This window comes from Desmodus rotundus, chromosome 4 (assembly GCF_022682495.2).
Source record: "Desmodus rotundus isolate HL8 chromosome 4, HLdesRot8A.1, whole genome shotgun sequence".
NCBI classification, from domain to species: domain Eukaryota; kingdom Metazoa; phylum Chordata; class Mammalia; order Chiroptera; family Phyllostomidae; genus Desmodus; species Desmodus rotundus.
In genome coordinates this window covers 52297197-52313202 of record NC_071390.1, presented here as the reverse complement: position 1 = coordinate 52313202, position 16006 = coordinate 52297197, and the positions used below count along the sequence as shown (strand labels likewise).

The 16006-nt window shown below is 44.0% G+C and overlaps 2 protein-coding genes across 2 annotated transcripts; both read right to left on the bottom strand.

Annotated features, from left to right (window-relative positions):
- Positions 1–631: 631 nt before the first annotated feature.
- CHCHD1 (coiled-coil-helix-coiled-coil-helix domain containing 1) lies at positions 632–1918 on the bottom strand. The gene is made up of 3 exons (XM_024561315.3): positions 1775–1918; positions 1532–1650; positions 632–928 (listed from the first exon to the last, which is right to left on the bottom strand). Exons 1-3 carry the CDS (start codon positions 1896–1898, stop codon positions 824–826), a joined length of 348 nt encoding a protein of 115 aa, XP_024417083.1. The 5' UTR covers positions 1899–1918; the 3' UTR covers positions 632–823.
- Positions 1919–5079: 3161 nt separating this feature from the next.
- Positions 5080–15862, bottom strand: FUT11 (fucosyltransferase 11). The gene is made up of 3 exons (XM_024561087.4): positions 15111–15862; positions 14369–14994; positions 5080–5730 (listed from the first exon to the last, which is right to left on the bottom strand). Exons 1-3 carry the CDS (start codon positions 15816–15818, stop codon positions 5583–5585), a joined length of 1482 nt encoding a protein of 493 aa, XP_024416855.1. The 5' UTR covers positions 15819–15862; the 3' UTR covers positions 5080–5582.
- Between the last annotated feature and the right edge of the window lie 144 nt (positions 15863–16006).

Below are 16006 nucleotides of genomic sequence, written 5' to 3'. Positions count from 1 at the left end.
GGGTATGAGTGGCTCAGTGGACTGAGTGCTAGCCTGAGACTGAAAGGTCACCGTGTCAATTCCTGGTCAGGGCACATGCCTCAGTTGCAGGCCAGGTTTCCAGTTGGGGGCATGTGTACTAGAGGCAACCAATCGATGTATCTCTTGCATATTGATGTTTCTCTCCCTCTCTCCCTCCTTCTCTTCCCCTCTCTCTGAAAATAAATAAAACCTTTAAAAAAATAAAACATTTTTCCTAGTTTTAAAGGTGATCAGCTAATATAGAAAGATATTGTTAACTATGTGGGCCAAATAAAACACATCTGCAGTACCTTTGGATCACTAGTTTGTGAAGTTCTGATATTCTGGGGACACCTAGCAGGGGCTATGCACAAAGCAGGTAATCACTAAATACTCCCAGATGATGGCAAAAAAAAAAAAAAAGAAGAAGAAGAAGAACACCTCTGTATAAAGGCACCCTTAGTGCATCCAAAGGCAAGGGCGCTAAATGTTATAAAGGACTTCAAATGCAGGATAAAATGATGGTTTTTGCCCCGCTCCTGAGGCATAACAAGGAGCAAAGAACTTTCAGATATCTAGGGAAGGACACAGGATTCAAGTATGGAGGGAGTAGCTAATCCACAACAAAAGGTCAAGTTCTCTTCAGAGAAATTTATTTCAAGATAAGACATAACTTCCTCACAGACAATAATTCCAAAGGGTGGAAAAAGTGTTTTGCCTCCTTTTACCCTTCAAATAGAGCATGGCAGTGCAAATGTCTCTAAAGCGCCTCCACATAGTTCTCAGAAGCTACAGTCCAGTCATTGAAAATGCTTCTCCATTTTCAGCTGAGGTGTGGTTTGTTAGGAAACCTCTGTAACAACACATTCACTTTCTTAGGGGGTAAATTCCCACTGTCTTCGTGGATTGATCTCATCTTTCGGACTGCCTGAAAACACAGAACAAAACAACAAAAACAACAACTCTAAAGTCCGTTCTGATCTAGGGCAATCGATCAGGATCACAATGCCCCAAAACACATTAAGATATAAACCAGGCTGGAGGGATGCGTCTTCTCAGTCCCCTTTCAACAAAAGGGACGTGGGACCTACAAATGACTGCAGGATCTGAAGCTACCATGGCAGCTAACAACTAAGCCTATGCTGCAAACCAAACAATCTGTCCTTCACTATCTTCAGTTCTGTTTCAGAGAATAATGTCTATTGGAGCAGCAATTTAAATCTTACAAAGTGGTTTCCCCTTCATTTCTTCGTTTGACACTCACAAAATTCTGTAAGGTGAGTGTTAATTATTAACCTCATTTTACATTTGGTAAAGCTAAAGCTCAGGATCGCAGTGCCTTCAAAATCGTAACCTTTTCCACTTTGGCACGGATGAAATAGCCCCCAAAACTTTTCTCGTCCCTTTAGAATGAGAGGGGCTTTCTTACCACCTACCAAGGGGCAGGGAAAACCACTACTTGTATCCTCCCACCCCCCACCCCCCACCCCCATTATCCTTCCAAGAGGGCACTACAGGAGCCTTCTTTCACCTCAGCCTCCGAAGCACAATCGAAGAAATCCTGGATCTCTTTTCTGCACGCTTCGTCGCGAAATTCATTCCGCTTCCAGCAAGCCATCATCACCGACATCTCCGTGATACAGGTCGCCTCTGGAGGGTAAAAACGGGAGGACCCTCAGTCACAAGGAGACCTTCGCCTTCCAGCCCTCCCCGCCCAGCCGCCTCTGCACCCCTTGGGTGCCGCTCTGGAGCTTCCTCGGTTCCGACTGCTCACCGCCCCTCTCCCGGCGCCGTTCCCCCACACGGTCCGCTAGGATGAGGGGCTTGCTAGGCTTCAGTATAGGCTTTCGCGGGTTTCCTAGGCGCGCTAGGCGGCCCCGCAGGCTGGGCGTCGCCATTGCGCGCCAGGCTCCCGGCAGGCCCTGCGGCGCGTGCGTGACCCTGCGTGACCCCTACGGGCTCGACGAGGGTCGGTGCGTGGACCTCAGAAAGGTCGGCGGCGTGTTTGTTGGTACCTGTTTTTGCTTGGCGGGGTTGCCCGGATCCTGGGCAGGGACACCGGCCGGTCCAGACCGTTGTGCAGGTTAGAATCTTTGGGACTCATACAATGACCCAGATCACTCCTTTGTAGATTCCGAGCCCCGAAGTTTCGGGGCAATGCTGGGCCAGGAACACCCAGGAAAGGGCCCCCATAAATGAACACTCGATTTATTGTGCTACCCAGCTGGACTAGAGAGTGATTGCTATAGGTAGGGCCAGAGTGAATGGAAGCGAATCAAAATATGAGACTTTAAGATGTTAGGTTGGGAAATATTTGTGTTGTTTCAATGTCCGCAGTAACTGGTTTTGACTATCTTGTGGACCACACGCAAAGAAAAATTAGGGTCACTTGTTTAAAACAGCTTCTACTGCCCTGCCCTGCCTGGTATGGCTTAGAGGATGGAGCGCTGGCCTGCGAAGCAAAGGGTCACTGGTTCAGTTCTGGTCAGGGCACATGCCTGGCTTGCGGGCTTGATGCCAGTTTGGGGGTGAAGGAAAAGCAACCAATAGATGTTTCTCTCCCTCTCTGTCTTCCTCCCTTCCCCTCTCTAAAAATAAATGTTAAGGAAAAAAAGTTGCTACAGCTTAGATATTATTTGCTCATTTGTAGTGATCTCATTGGGTAGGGGGAAGTTTAAGCACTTTCACATTCACCGTCTTTTTTAATCCTCTTACCAATCTTGTGAAGATACTTGGTAGGTATCATTCCTATTTATAGACTTGACCTCACAGTTGCGATGCCTAGCTTCATCAGACTTAGTTCTAAGTGACTTAACTGTTTACAGAACAGTCCAAAGATGCGCAAGAGATTCTCAAGGAATTCACAAATGAGCCCCAAGAAATGTTTCCGGTAATGGAAGCATAACTTGAACAATCTTGTCGTTCACAAGGTGACTATTTTGGAGGACCCATGTTTATTTGGTTGTGTAAATGTAGTGTGCTAAAATCATTTATCACAGATGTTTGTAGTCTTCCCATTTACCACTACATGACTGGCTCTTTTTTTCTCTGTTGAGTCTCAGTTCATCAAAGAGGCCTTTCTTAATAACTTCTCACACCCCGTCACCACAACCTGTTTTGTTTTCTTCATAGCACCTGTCAATCTGAATTATTTCGTTCATTTATTGCTTGTTTACCCCCTTACTTCCCACTGACACCCATTTAAAATGTAAGCACCCTGAGAAGGGACCTTGTCTGTTTTGTTCATTGCTGAATCCCCAGTGCCTAGAGTAGCGTCAATACAATGCTACTTGTTAAATGAACAAATGTTTGAAATATTTTTGTAAATACCCAACTGTATCATACTCACCACAGAAATATAACCAAGCAGAAGACACTTTAAAAATAAGCCATTTATTATACAAAAGGAAGCCTGAGATAATAGAAAATAGCAATGATTGGAGTAATAAAAGCATCAGCCCTATGTTCCATCCCTTCTCCAGCAGACAAATATGACAAATAAAACATTCCTATCAGAAACTTCTACCACCAATAATCCCAAGCCTGCTGCTGTATACAGAGCAGGCTGTGCCTCAAACCAGAGAACATTCATTCACATTGCTTGCTTTCTCCTTGGGGAAAGTAAAGCCGTTAGTTGATTAAGTGACACGTGGCTATTCCTGGTTCTGCTTTCCCTTATGGAAATGTAGCACCTGTTTTACCCTGCTCTTTTGTGAATAATTTAATGGCAATGGGAATAAAGGAGAAAGTCTGGGAAGTACTGACCACAAAACAGACATAAGTCTCCAGGCATAATCATTCATAAACAGCTAGCCCACTTTGTACATAAAAGTGCTAAAAGAATGGCATTGTGAACTGGTACAATTAAAACAGGAAAGGTAAGGATAATTACACCTTATGTAACCATGACTTACCCTTTTTACCACCCATAATGAAATTTGAGTCCTAACCTTACTTGGCACTTGGGTACCAGTATTTTGCACTCTAAATGAGCAATTGCATTTGAACAACTGCAAGCTTAGAAATCAGTACTGAATTTTGACTTCTTTTGTGGCTCTCTACTGTATCAAATTTTAATATAAGTATTTTTTTTAATTTTAACTTACTGATTTGAGAGAATATCTATTTGTTGTTCCACTTACACATTCATTGGTTGCTTCTTTTCTGTGTCCTGACTAGGGATCGAACCTGAAACCTTGGTGTACTGGGACGGTGCTCTAACCAACTGAGCTACCTGGCCAGGGCCTGACTAATAGCTTTTTATTTAGCCAGCCACTTGTGGTGGCTTAAATCTCTTGCCTCAGCTCTCATCCCCTTGGCCTTGGTGGGCTTCATTAAATTGTCTCAGAAATGTGATAAAGTTGTATAAATAGATATCAGTAATAGAATAAATGAAATTAGAATATTCATACCACTTAAAATGAAAAGTGCTACAGAATATGAGATAATTACTAGAGCTGTATTGCTGGGCTGGTTTTCTCACCACAATATTCATGACTCTTTGGGAGAAAGAGGACTTTTGTAACTTATAAAAATAATAAAACAGAGGGAAGACCTCATTAGACAAGAACAAAGGCCCATAAAAAATTCACTTCAACTGGGAAGGGGTTGGGGGGAAAGGCAGAAAACTACCTGAACAACAATAAAAAAAAATTTCACTTTGATTCACACTGGCCTCTTTTAATATTTAAAAATGAATATATATAAATTTTTTTTTCCTGCTATCATGTCCAGCCTTAGTCTCCATCTCTAACCTAAAATAGAGTGGGATAATTCATCAAATTTACATGGCACAGATTAGCCACTGAATCTTTCTGTTCATGAGGTGAGAAGGAATTCCAGATACTCTAGGTAAAAAGCACACCAGCAGTAAGAAAAGCTGTTAAATCTATAGCCATTTTAATGCAAGGAAGAATGAATGTGGGAATGGTGGCCAGGCTGCTGCATCTTCATCAGAAATTGTGGAAAAGTAGGGGGAGAAAACATTTAAAAGCTTTGACATGGAAGTCAAGGTAAATAATACAAAAAATACAACTCCAGAAAACCAGAATACAACCCAGCAGGAATTTTGCTTCACCACCAACATAACACTATAAAGCAAAAGACCTGGAAAAGAGATTAATTAGGAAAGAAACTGAATATAATAAGGGATTTGAGGAATAGCACACAAGAAATTTTAAGACCCTAAACCTGGTCAATCTTACCCCATTTGTAGCCAAGTACTAAGGTGTTCTAATCATAATTGAGAGGGTGAAATGGCTAGAGAAATAAGCAGTTCTTAAAAAATTCTTTTGGATCAGCACCTTGAATCAAAAGGGTGTTTCAGGCCTCTGTTTTCCACTCAACCAAGAACTGGATGCCTTCATTCTCCTTGAAGATTCTCCTTGAGGAGAGGCCCTGGTACCACAGGCTGAGACCCTGGCTACACATCATTAGGAGAGAACATCAGTGGATATAACTGGAATCCCTTGAATTCAGGATAAGTGTTCATTAAGGATCTGTGCAGCAGATGTCCTCATGTCCTGTGGTAGAATGACTTCCATGTCCTTAGCTCTACCAAGTTAAAAGCTCTTGCAAGATAATCAGAGATTCTGGTTCCTTTTCAGGAAGATCTCATGTAGGTAATCCCAAAATTTCTTCTGTTGTGTCTCATTGTTGTGGATCATGGCAGTGAGAGCTTCTCCCTGGTCCAGACCTTGCCAGTAATCTTGCAGCCACATCTCCTTCCAGCTGAAATATCAAATTGGGGTTGGAATATGAAATCTCAACACAGCTATGAGTCCTGCTTTTCTCTCAATGGAGCCAACAAAGTCTTAAACAGATACAGTGGCCTCTGGCTAACAGCACTCTGCTTTAAAGGGAAGGAATGTGAAGTAAATCCAGTACTAGTTCAGGTGACAGGCATTTAAGCCACAAACATGAACATATCACACAGCCCAACCAATGAGTTAAACTTCCTGACTTTCCTGCTCCTAGGTCCCAAATATGGAGGGAGTTTGAAGGCAGGCAAGACATAGCCAGATTAGGGAATCAGTTGTCGCCCTCAAGAAAGCAAGGGAGCATATTTAGATAGTTACCTTTTAAGTTGCACCTTTATTTCAATCATCAAAATGAAGGTGCAGTGGCATCCAATGTCCAGATTAAGACATAACCAAAAAATTTTTAAATGTTTACATTGTTTTACACTTTTCCTCTAGTAAATCATAATATTACGTTCAGCATAAACGAGATACAAATTACTTGATGGAGAACTTCATTTCCACGACCAAACTGTGACAGCAGCACACATAAAGAGCCCTCTGCTGCCATCCACTGTCAAAGCCGGTCTTTGCAGGCCATTCTAGCACTCTTGTCTTCCCCAAACTTAATAATCTTTTATTGCTTCTCCCCCAATAAGCGTGGTTTGCTGCAAGTGGCTTCAATATTTTCCCCCTCCACCTCCCATGATGACCTTGTTCTCCAATGCTACCACATTTCTGCCATGTGCTGCAGTAGCCTCCTTACTTCCCTTCTAATCCACACTGCCCACCATTGTTAATTATTGGGTTGGCCAAAGAGTTCAAGTTTTTTCCCTAAGATGGCTCTAGTAGTGCTTAGTTATCTTTAACTTCATTCGAAACAATTCTGTCAGATTGTATTGTGACGGCTGTCATATCAGCGGCTATTTAAAAAAACTTACCAAATTGGTGAAAAATGTATCTTTTACGGAAAAAGCTAAATGGACTTTTTGGCCAACCCAGCATTATTTTTTGAAAGAATTCCCTCTATTCTGTCTAGGGTGAACATCAAATTTATCCAAATCAGGGTACTTTTAACAGTGAAAGGAGATGCTATTTATAATTATGCCAGGATAATAGAAATAAACCTTGCATATTGCAGATAACCTTCCCTCAAAATTCTCATCTTTGTATTCCTCACCCCCACCCCAACCATATATACAAAAGGTACTCAATAAATAGCTGAATTGATTTTTCGGGACAGTCCCAACTCCTGAGCCTGGTATTCAGGCTATGTAAACCCTGGCCCCACTTTATCTGCCCAACTGTGTCTTTTCTTCCCCATTTCTCCTAACAGGCCCCCTGCTCTAGTTGAAACCTTTTTTGAATTACTATTGTAAACATTGTCCACATAAGCTAATTTTCATATGCTGTTGCCTTGAATTATATTTTACATCTTTACTGAGCTTTTTCTACTTTGTCTTATATCCCCAACTAGACTCTTGATACTTTAAAGGCAGAGTGAACCCATCTCATAATTTACTTATATTGGGTTGGCCAAAAAAGCCCATAGCTTTTTTTCCATATAATAAAAACACTTTTTTCATTTTCACGAGTAACATTATTAATCTGGATATTTTGAGTATGTCGACTATCTCCCACTATTGGCTTCCAGTGGGTAGAGGTCAGGGGTGCAGCTGAACATCTTCCAGTGCATAAGACAGACCCACAGCGAAGGATTATTTGGCCAAAATGTCAACAGTACCAAGCAACTTTGCACACCACTTTTGACATGTTTGATTAGTCATAGCATCTTCTCCATACACTGCATAAACCCTTTTGTTTTAGTATCAGTTGCGTTTTTACCTTTCTTGAAATAATAAAGCATAATATGCTAAAAATGTTACATATTTTCTTCCAATTTCAATTTTAAAATGCCTGCACAGAAATTCACCAATTTTGTTATAGTTTTTTAAATTATTTTTATTTATTTTTTAAATATATTTTATTGATTATGCTATTACAGTTGTCCCATTTTTCCCCCTTCACTCCACTCCACCCTGCACACCCCCTCCCTCCCACATTCCTCCCCTATAGTTCATGTCCATGGGTCATACATATAAGTTCTTTGGCTTCTACATTTCCTATACTTTTCTTACCCTCCCCCTGTCTATTTTCTACCTACCATTTATGATACTTATTCTCTGTACCTTTCCCCCCTCTCTCCTCCTCCCACTCCCCTGTTGATAACCTTCCATGTGATCTCCATTTCTGTGGTTCTGTTCCTGTTCTAGTTGTTGGCTTAGTTTACTTTTGTTTTTGTTTTAGGTGTGGTTGTTAATAGCTGTGAGTTTGCTGTCATTTTTACTGTTCATATTTTTTATCTTCTTTTTCTTAGATAAGTCCCTTTAACATTTCATATAATAAGGGCTTGGTGATGATGAACTCCTTTAACTTGACCTTATCTGAGAAGCACTTTATCTTCCCTTCCATTCTAAATGAAAGCTTTGCTGGATAGACCAGTCTTGGATGTAGGTCCTTGCCTTTCATGACTTTGAATACTTCTTTCCATCCCCTTCTTGCCTGTAAGTCTCTTGTGAGAAGTCAGCTGACAGTCATATGGGAACTCCTTTGTTTTGTAGCTAACTGTGTCCTTTTCTCTGGCTGCTTCTAAGATTCTCTCCTTATCTTTAATCTTGGGTAACTTAATGATGATGTGCCTTGGTGTGTTCCTCCTTGGGTCCGACTTCTTTGGGACTCTCTGAGCTTCCTGGACTTCCTGGAAGTCTATTTCCTTTGCCAGATTAGGGAAGCTGTCCTTCATTATTTGTTCAAATAAGTTTTCAATTTCTTGTTCTTCCTCTTCTTCTTCTGGTACCCCTATAATTCAGATGTCGGAATGTTTAAAGATGTCCTGGAGGTTCCTAGGTCTCTCTTCATTGTTTTGAATTCTTGTTTGTTCATTCTGTTCCAGTTGGAAGTTTATTTCTTCCTTTTGTTCCATATTGTTGATGTGAGTCCCAGTTTCCTTCGCATCACTATTGGTTCCCTGTACATTTTCCTTTGTTTCACTTAGCATAGCTTTCGTTTTTTTATCTAATTTGTGACCAAATTCAACCAATTCCATGAACTTCCTGATTACCAGTGTTTTGAACTGTGCATCCGACAGGTTGGCTATCTCTTCATCACTTGGTTGTATTTTTTTCTGGAGCTTTGATCTGTTCTTTCATTTGGGCAATTTTTTTTTCTCTTGGCTTGCCTGTTACATAAAGGGGTGGAGCCTTAGGTATTTAGGGGGTGGTGGTGGCAGGTAACGCTCCTGGCCTCGTTGTGACGCTCTATGTGGGGGAGGGGTCTGACAGGGAGCAGAGGCGCTTGCTCCACTCTCTGCCGGTGTTCAGTCACTCCCTCCACTACCCACAATCAAATTGAGCCCTTCTGGTGCTGCTTCCTGAGTGGGTGGGCTTGTGTATGTTCTAGGTCCCTGTGGATCTCTCCAACAAACTCTCCTGTGAGGCTGAGAGTTTCTCCTCCTGCCGCCTTAATCCCCACAGGTGTTTCCAAACAGTGGTTTGAGGCTTTGTATCCCTGCACTGTAACTCTGGGTTGTGTGGTCTGTCACCTGGTCCACCAGCTGCTGCCTCGCCGGCCAGCTGCAGCTTTGCCCACCTTGCTCTACAATCTGCCACCTTGCTGGGTCTACCAGCCCCCACCTTGCCACGAGTCCTCTCCACCCCGGCTGCTCGTCTCTGCCCCTCCTACCGGTCTGAATGAATGTTTCTTCTTTAACTACTTGGTTGTTGGACTTCCATACAGTTCAATTTTCTGGCAGTTCTGGTTGTTTTTTGTTTTTAAATAGTTGTTGTCCTTCCTTTGGTTGTGCGAGGAGGCACAGTGTGTCTATCTACGCCTCCATCTTGGCCAGAATCCCCAATTTTGTTAAGTTTTTAAAAAATGCACACTGATATGACAGATGTCACAATACAGTCTAACAGAATTGTTACAAATGAAGTTAAAGACAATTAAACAGGACTTCCAGTCAGATGGCAGCATAGGTAAACAGGGCTTGCCTCCTTGCACAACCATATCAAATTACAACTAAATTATAGAACACCCATAACTCAGAATTGGCAAAATTCAAGTTGCATGTAAGTCTGACAAGTATGGAATTAAAGAAACCACAACCATCCAGTCTTGTAGGAGGGGCAGAGACGTGAAACCTGCTGATTCCACACCCACATGTGGTGGAAGAAAGTTCGGGAGGGATATCTCTGGAGCAAGGAGTACCAGCCCCATTCCGGGCTCCCCAGCCCTGCGTTCCATTGCCAGGAGAATAAGCCCTCATAACTTCTGGCTGCAAAAACCAGCAGGGATTGAGTCAGTGTAAGAAATTTCTCGGGTCCCAAGCAGTTCCTGTTAAAGAACCCATGCACAGACTTATTCAGACATACTCCCTCTGAGCTCCAGCACTAGGTTAGCACCTTGAAAGGCACCAGTGGCATACAGGAAGGAACTACAGTGGCTGGCATCAAGGCAAGAGCTGGAGGAGAGCTTTTTCCGAGACAGAAAGATGAGCAGAGGCCATTGTCCCTTTTCAGAATGATGAGCAGAGCCCTCCCCCCACAGAGCCACAGAGCAGGCAGGTGGATACCGTATTTAAAACTTCATCAACCTGGCTAACACTGTTTGCCCAGCCTGGAGAATCCCTGAGGCTTTATCCCACCCAATTTAGAGCTGTTAACAGTGGCTTCTCCGTATGAAGGTTAGTCTTGGCTCATTCTTCACAACTTCCTAAATCTTTTCAAACAAGCAACAACTGGCCTCAGTGAGCCAATAGGCCTACACCTCCTGCTAAGTGGCCGCAGGCATATCACTGGCAGCAGCTAGCTCCAGATTCATGGCTTGGCTTCACCTGGGAATCTTCAAGCCCAGCACAAGTAGCAGCCATCTCAGATTGTTCTATACCTCAGGCAGGGTGGCCCCAGGCAAAACACAGCTGGGGGCTGACCTTGCCTGGTACCACCAGGGAAACCCCAGGGCCAGCACACCCAGTAGACAGCTATAGACCACGTCAGAGCACAAACACCCTGCCAGTGCACAGCTAATCCACCACAAAGGGCAGAGGCTGGTGATCAGTGGTCACAGCCAATCCTTGCAGCTCACTGGCCTAGGTGAATCCCTCCCATTGACCTGCCAACAGCAACCAAGGCCCAACTACAAGAGGAGGGTGTACTCAGCTCAAACAAAGGACACACCTTGAGTACCCAGGTTGAGTGAAAGGGGAGGCTGTGCCACTGGATCTTACAGGTAACCTGCTACATTAGGCCACACTACCAAGACATGAAGTCCTGTCTTTAGTAGCTTTACCTAATACATGGAATCAAACACAGGAAAGCTGCCAAAATGATAGAAAGAAACATGACCCAGATGAAAGAACAGAACAAAACTTCAGAAATAGAACTAAACAAAGTGGAGATAAGCAAATCTATCAGATGCAGAGTTCAAAACACTGGTTATAAGGATGCTCAAGGAACTTACTGAGGACCTCAACAACATTAAAAATATCCAGTCAAAAATGAAGGATATACTAATTGAAATAAAGAACAATTTACAGGTAGAATGAATGAAGCTGAGAATAAATCAAAGACTTGGGACATAAGGAAGCAAAAAACAACCAATCAAGAATAAAAAAGAATCCTTATAAGTATGACCCATGGACATGAACTATAGGGGGGGAATGTGGGAGGGAGGAGGAGGGCAGGATGGAGTGGACTGAGCGGGGGAGAATGGGACAACTGTAATAGCATAATAAATATATTAATAAAAAATTTAAAAAAGAATAAAAAATAATCCAAAAAAAATGAAGATAGTGTAAGCAGCCTCTGGGACAACTTCAAGCATTCCAACATATGAATCACAGGGGTGTGAGAAGGAGAAGAGAAAGAGCAAGAAATTGGAAATCTATCTGAATAGATAATGAAAGAAAACTTCCCTAATTTGATGAAGGAAATAGACATGCAAATCCAGGAAGCACAGAATCCCAAACAAGACGGATGCAAAGAGGCTCACTCCAACAGATATCATAATTAAAATGCTAAAGGTTAAAGACAAAGAGAGAATCTTAAAAACAGCAAGAGAAAAGAAGTTAGTTACCTACAGGGGAGTTCCCATCAGACTCTCAGCTGATTTCTCAGAAGAAACTTTTATAGGCTAGAAGTGATTGTCAAGAAATACTCAAAAGTCATGGAAAGCAATGACTTATGGCTAAGGTTGCTCTACTCAGCAAGCTATCATTTAGAATCAAAGGGCAGATAAAGAGCTTCCCAGACAAGAAAAAACTAAAGGAGTTCATCATCACCAAACCATTATTTTATGAAATATTAAAGTGACTTATTTAAGAAAAAGATCAAAACTATGAACAATAAAATGGCAAAAATACATATCTATCAACAATTGACTCAAAAACAAACTAAGCAAACAAGAAGAACAGAGACAGAATCATGGATATGGAGAGCGTTTTGATGGTTGCCAGATGGGAGGGGGTATAAGGGATTGGGTGAAGAGGTGAGGGGATTAAGAAGTACAAATATGGGTTCCAGCCAAGATGGAGGCATACGTAGAAACCCTTCGCTTCCTTGCACAACTGAAAGGATAACAACCAATGTAAAATAAATAAACAACCAGAAATGCCAGAATATCAAACTGCATGGAACTCCAACAACCAAGGAATTAAAGAAACAGTCAACCAGACCAGTAACACAGGTGGACAGAGAGAAACCGTGGCCAGGCAGCAAACTTGTATAGGCAGGGCTGGCTGAAGCGGAAACTGAGACTCAGCTGACTGTGGACTACGGCAACCCCACCATAGTGGGAGAAACTCCCAGTCTCACACCAGAGTTCATTGGAAAGTGGGCTAGAGCCAATCAGGTAAGCTGTATTGTTCCCTCTCTGGCCCCTCCCCACAGGCAGCACTTCAGCACAGCAAGGAGGGTTGCCCTGCCTTGGTGAATACCTAAGGCCCCGTCCCCTTACAACTTAACAGGTGCACCAAGACAAAGAAATATGGCCCAAGTGAAAGATCAGAGCAAAACTCCAGAAAGAGAGCTAAGCAATGAGGAGATAGCCACCCTATCTGATAGAGAGTTTAAAGCCCTGGTAATCAAAATGCTCACAGAACTGACTGAGCTTGGTCAAAAAATGAAAGAGCAAATGAAAGATACCCAAAGTTAAATGAAGCAAAATACTCAGGGAACCAACAGTGACAGGAAGGAAACCAGGACTCAAATCAATATGGAACAAAAGGAAGAAATAAACTTCCAACTGGAACAGAATGAAGAAACAAGAATTCAAAAACATGACGAGAGACTTAGGAACCTCCAGGACATCTTTAAACGTTCCAACATCTGAATTATAGGGGTGCCAGAAGGAGAATAGGAAGAGCAAGAAATTGAAAACTTATTTGAACAAATAATGAAGGAGAACTTCCCCAATCTGGCAAAGGAAATAAACTTCTAGGAAGTCCAGGAAGCTCAGAGAGTCCCAAAGAAGTTGGATCCAAAGAGAAACACACCAAGGCACATCATTAAGTTACCCAAGATTAAAAATAAAGAATCCTAAAAGCAACAAGAGGAAAGGAGACAGTTACTGACAAAGGAGTTCCCATAAGGTTATCAGCTGATTTCTCAAAAGAAACCTTGCAGGCAAAAAGGGGCTGCAAAGGAGTATTCCAAGTCATGAAAGGCAAGGACCTACATCCAAGATTACTCTATCCAACAAAGCTATCATTTAGAATGGAAGGGCAGATAAAGTGCTTCCCAGATAAGGTCAAGTTCAAGGAGTTCATCAACACCAAACCCGTACTATATGAAATTTTAAAGGGACTTACCTAATAAATTGAAGATCAAAAACTATGAACAGTAAAATGACAACAAACTCACAACTATCAACAAATGAACCTAAAAAAAAAAACCCAAAGAAAACAAAAACTAAGCAAACAACTAGAACAGGAACAGAATGAGAAGTGGATGTCACATAGAGGGTTTCAGTGGGGAGGGGCAGAGAGGAATGGGCGTGGGGGGAGGTACAGAGAATAAGAAGCATAATTGGTAGGCATAAAACAGATAGAGGTAAAAAGGTATAGGAAACAGAATTCAAAGAACTTATAAGTACAACCCTTGGACATGAACTAAGGGGGGGGGGGATGCTGTAAGGTGGGATTGCAGGGCGGAGGGAGGAAAAAGAAAAATTGGGAAAACTGTAGTAACATATTTTTTTTTTAAAGTTCAAATAGGTAGTTACAGAATAGCCATAGGGATGTAAAGTACAGTGCTGGAAATGGAGAAGCCAAAGAACCTATACACATGACCCATGGATGTGAACAATGGTGAGGGAATTACCTGAGGGAGTGGGGGATGCTGGATGGAGGGGGACAAAGGGGGGAAAATTGTGACAATTGTAATAGCATAACCAATAAAATATAATTTAAAAAGTGAAGATAACTAAGCAGTACTAGAGCCATCATACGGAAAAAACATAATGGAGTTTTTGGCCAACCCACTACAACATTCCGAGCACTTAGTGCTAATTCATTGCCCATAGTAAGCAAGTAATCATTTGATTTGATGGCTGCAGGGGATTCCAGCTACCCTTACCTGTCACTGTCAGGAATCTCTTCCACACTGCCAAAGCCAGGTGTTGGCATTGGGCAGTCCATGTGTGAGGGCTGGGCAATGTGAGGCTCAGGGACAGGGATGTCCCCAGGAGAGGCTGCATGGGCTTTTTCAGCATCCAGCCTAGCCAGTTCATGATCACAAACGAAACACTCGAAACCATTGAGGTAGTTAGGCAGTAAAGGATCATTCACCCCCCACTCCCGATGCTTCAGACTATCCAGAAGGAACTGGTTGGTGATGCCCCCAGGTTGTTTGTACGCCAAGTATTTCATATATTCCTCATCATTCTTGTCCAGAAAGTCAATAAACTCTGCCAGCTTCTGAGGTGACTCAAAATCATCAATGAGGATGATGGAGTGATTGTTGGGCATCCAGTCCTTCACAGAGGGAGAGCCGCGATACACAGGCACCGCACCAAGATGCATGGGCCGCCACAGTTTTTCTGTCATGTAGTCATCACAGATAGCATTTTCGAGGGCCAAATGGAACTTATAGCGGGACAAGAAGACCAACAGCTCTGGATCCTCTGTGGTGGCTGTGGTTGTGTCCTGTAACCGTAGAGTGGGCAGCTCCCGATTTTGCAGGCATTTCCCGTATGAGTCCACCTGAGTGGGATAGAATAGAGCGGTCAAGAGGGTACAGCATTGGCCTGGACACCAGGGGTCCTGGTCTCAACCCGGGGCGCCCCCACCCCTGCCAGCCCCGCCACGTCTGCACCTACCGGGATGTAACGCATGAGCTCGCGCACGTAGCGGTCCCTGTCCGCAGGCACATCGCAGTGGGACTGCAGATAGAGCAGCGGTGCATAGCCGCGGCGGCGCCACTCCGCACGTTCCTGGAGTGGAGGCCCTGCGCGGAGTAGGTAGGCCGTCCCAGGCAGCCACTGCAGAGACAGCGGGTAGTCAGAGTGGCGGCTGAAGGTGGCGGTAAGATTGAAAAGGCGGATGCCCGGGCCGTGGCTCAACAAGAAGTTGTTGAGGGGCGACTCCTCATGAAGCAGGGCCCAGCTCTGATGGGCCAGACGGGGCAGTGGCGCCTCAGACGCGCGGAAGTCTGTGCCATAAAAGAGCAGCGCGCGCGTGCGCGAGTCCCCTCGTACCCGTCTGTCCCGGGATGCTACGCACGCGCCGCGAGCACATTCAATGAGCTCGGAGTCACCCGGGAAGTGAGGGAACAGCCCTGGGCTCCACCACAGCAGCACCGGCAAGTCCTCTGTTTCTTCCCTCCCTGGCCACAGGGTCCCCGGACTGCGTGCCACCCCCACTGCGCCTAGTGCCGAAGGGGGCCGGAAAACTGCACCATCCCACGGCTCCGCCCACTCTGCCTCCCCACCGGGTTCCCCTTCTATCACAGGCCCAGGGACGCTGGCCACACAGACACTAAGCATTCCCAGGGCCGCAAGCAAAGGCCAGGTGCAGCAGGTCGCCATGTCCACTCTGGCACCCAGCCCCCCTTAGCACCAAACCCCGCCCCACAGTTGTAACGGGAACAGGCCTTACGCCACAGGGCCATACGCGTGCGCAGCTTCTCTCAGCCGTCCACTTCCCAGGAGCTATTGCGCCTGGCAGGAAGGACTAGAGGGCAAGTGACACATCGCTGGAAAAAATGAGGCTACTG

Bases quoted from the DNA above. Each gene is read 5' to 3' on its own strand.
- FUT11 (XM_024561087.4), bottom strand. From the start codon at position 15,818: ATGGCGACCTGCTGCACCTGGCCTTTGCTTGCGGCCCTGGGAATGCTT. The intron at 14,995-15,110 runs GTAGGTGCAGAC...TATCCCACTCAG, and splicing joins AGCTCATGCGTTACATCCCG to GTGGACTCATACGGGAAATG. The intron at 5,731-14,368 runs GTAAGGGTAGCT...TTGATATTTCAG, and splicing joins GAGATTCCTGACAGTGACAG to CTGGAAGGAGATGTGGCTGC.
- CHCHD1 (XM_024561315.3), bottom strand. From the start codon at position 1,898: ATGGCGACGCCCAGCCTGCGGGGCCGCCTAGCGCGCCTAGGAAACCCG. The intron at 1,651-1,774 runs GTGAGCAGTCGG...TTTACCCTCCAG, and splicing joins ACGGCGCCGGGAGAGGGGCG to AGGCGACCTGTATCACGGAG. The intron at 929-1,531 runs GTGAAAGAAGGC...CTGTGTTTTCAG, and splicing joins ATTGTGCTTCGGAGGCTGAG to GCAGTCCGAAAGATGAGATC.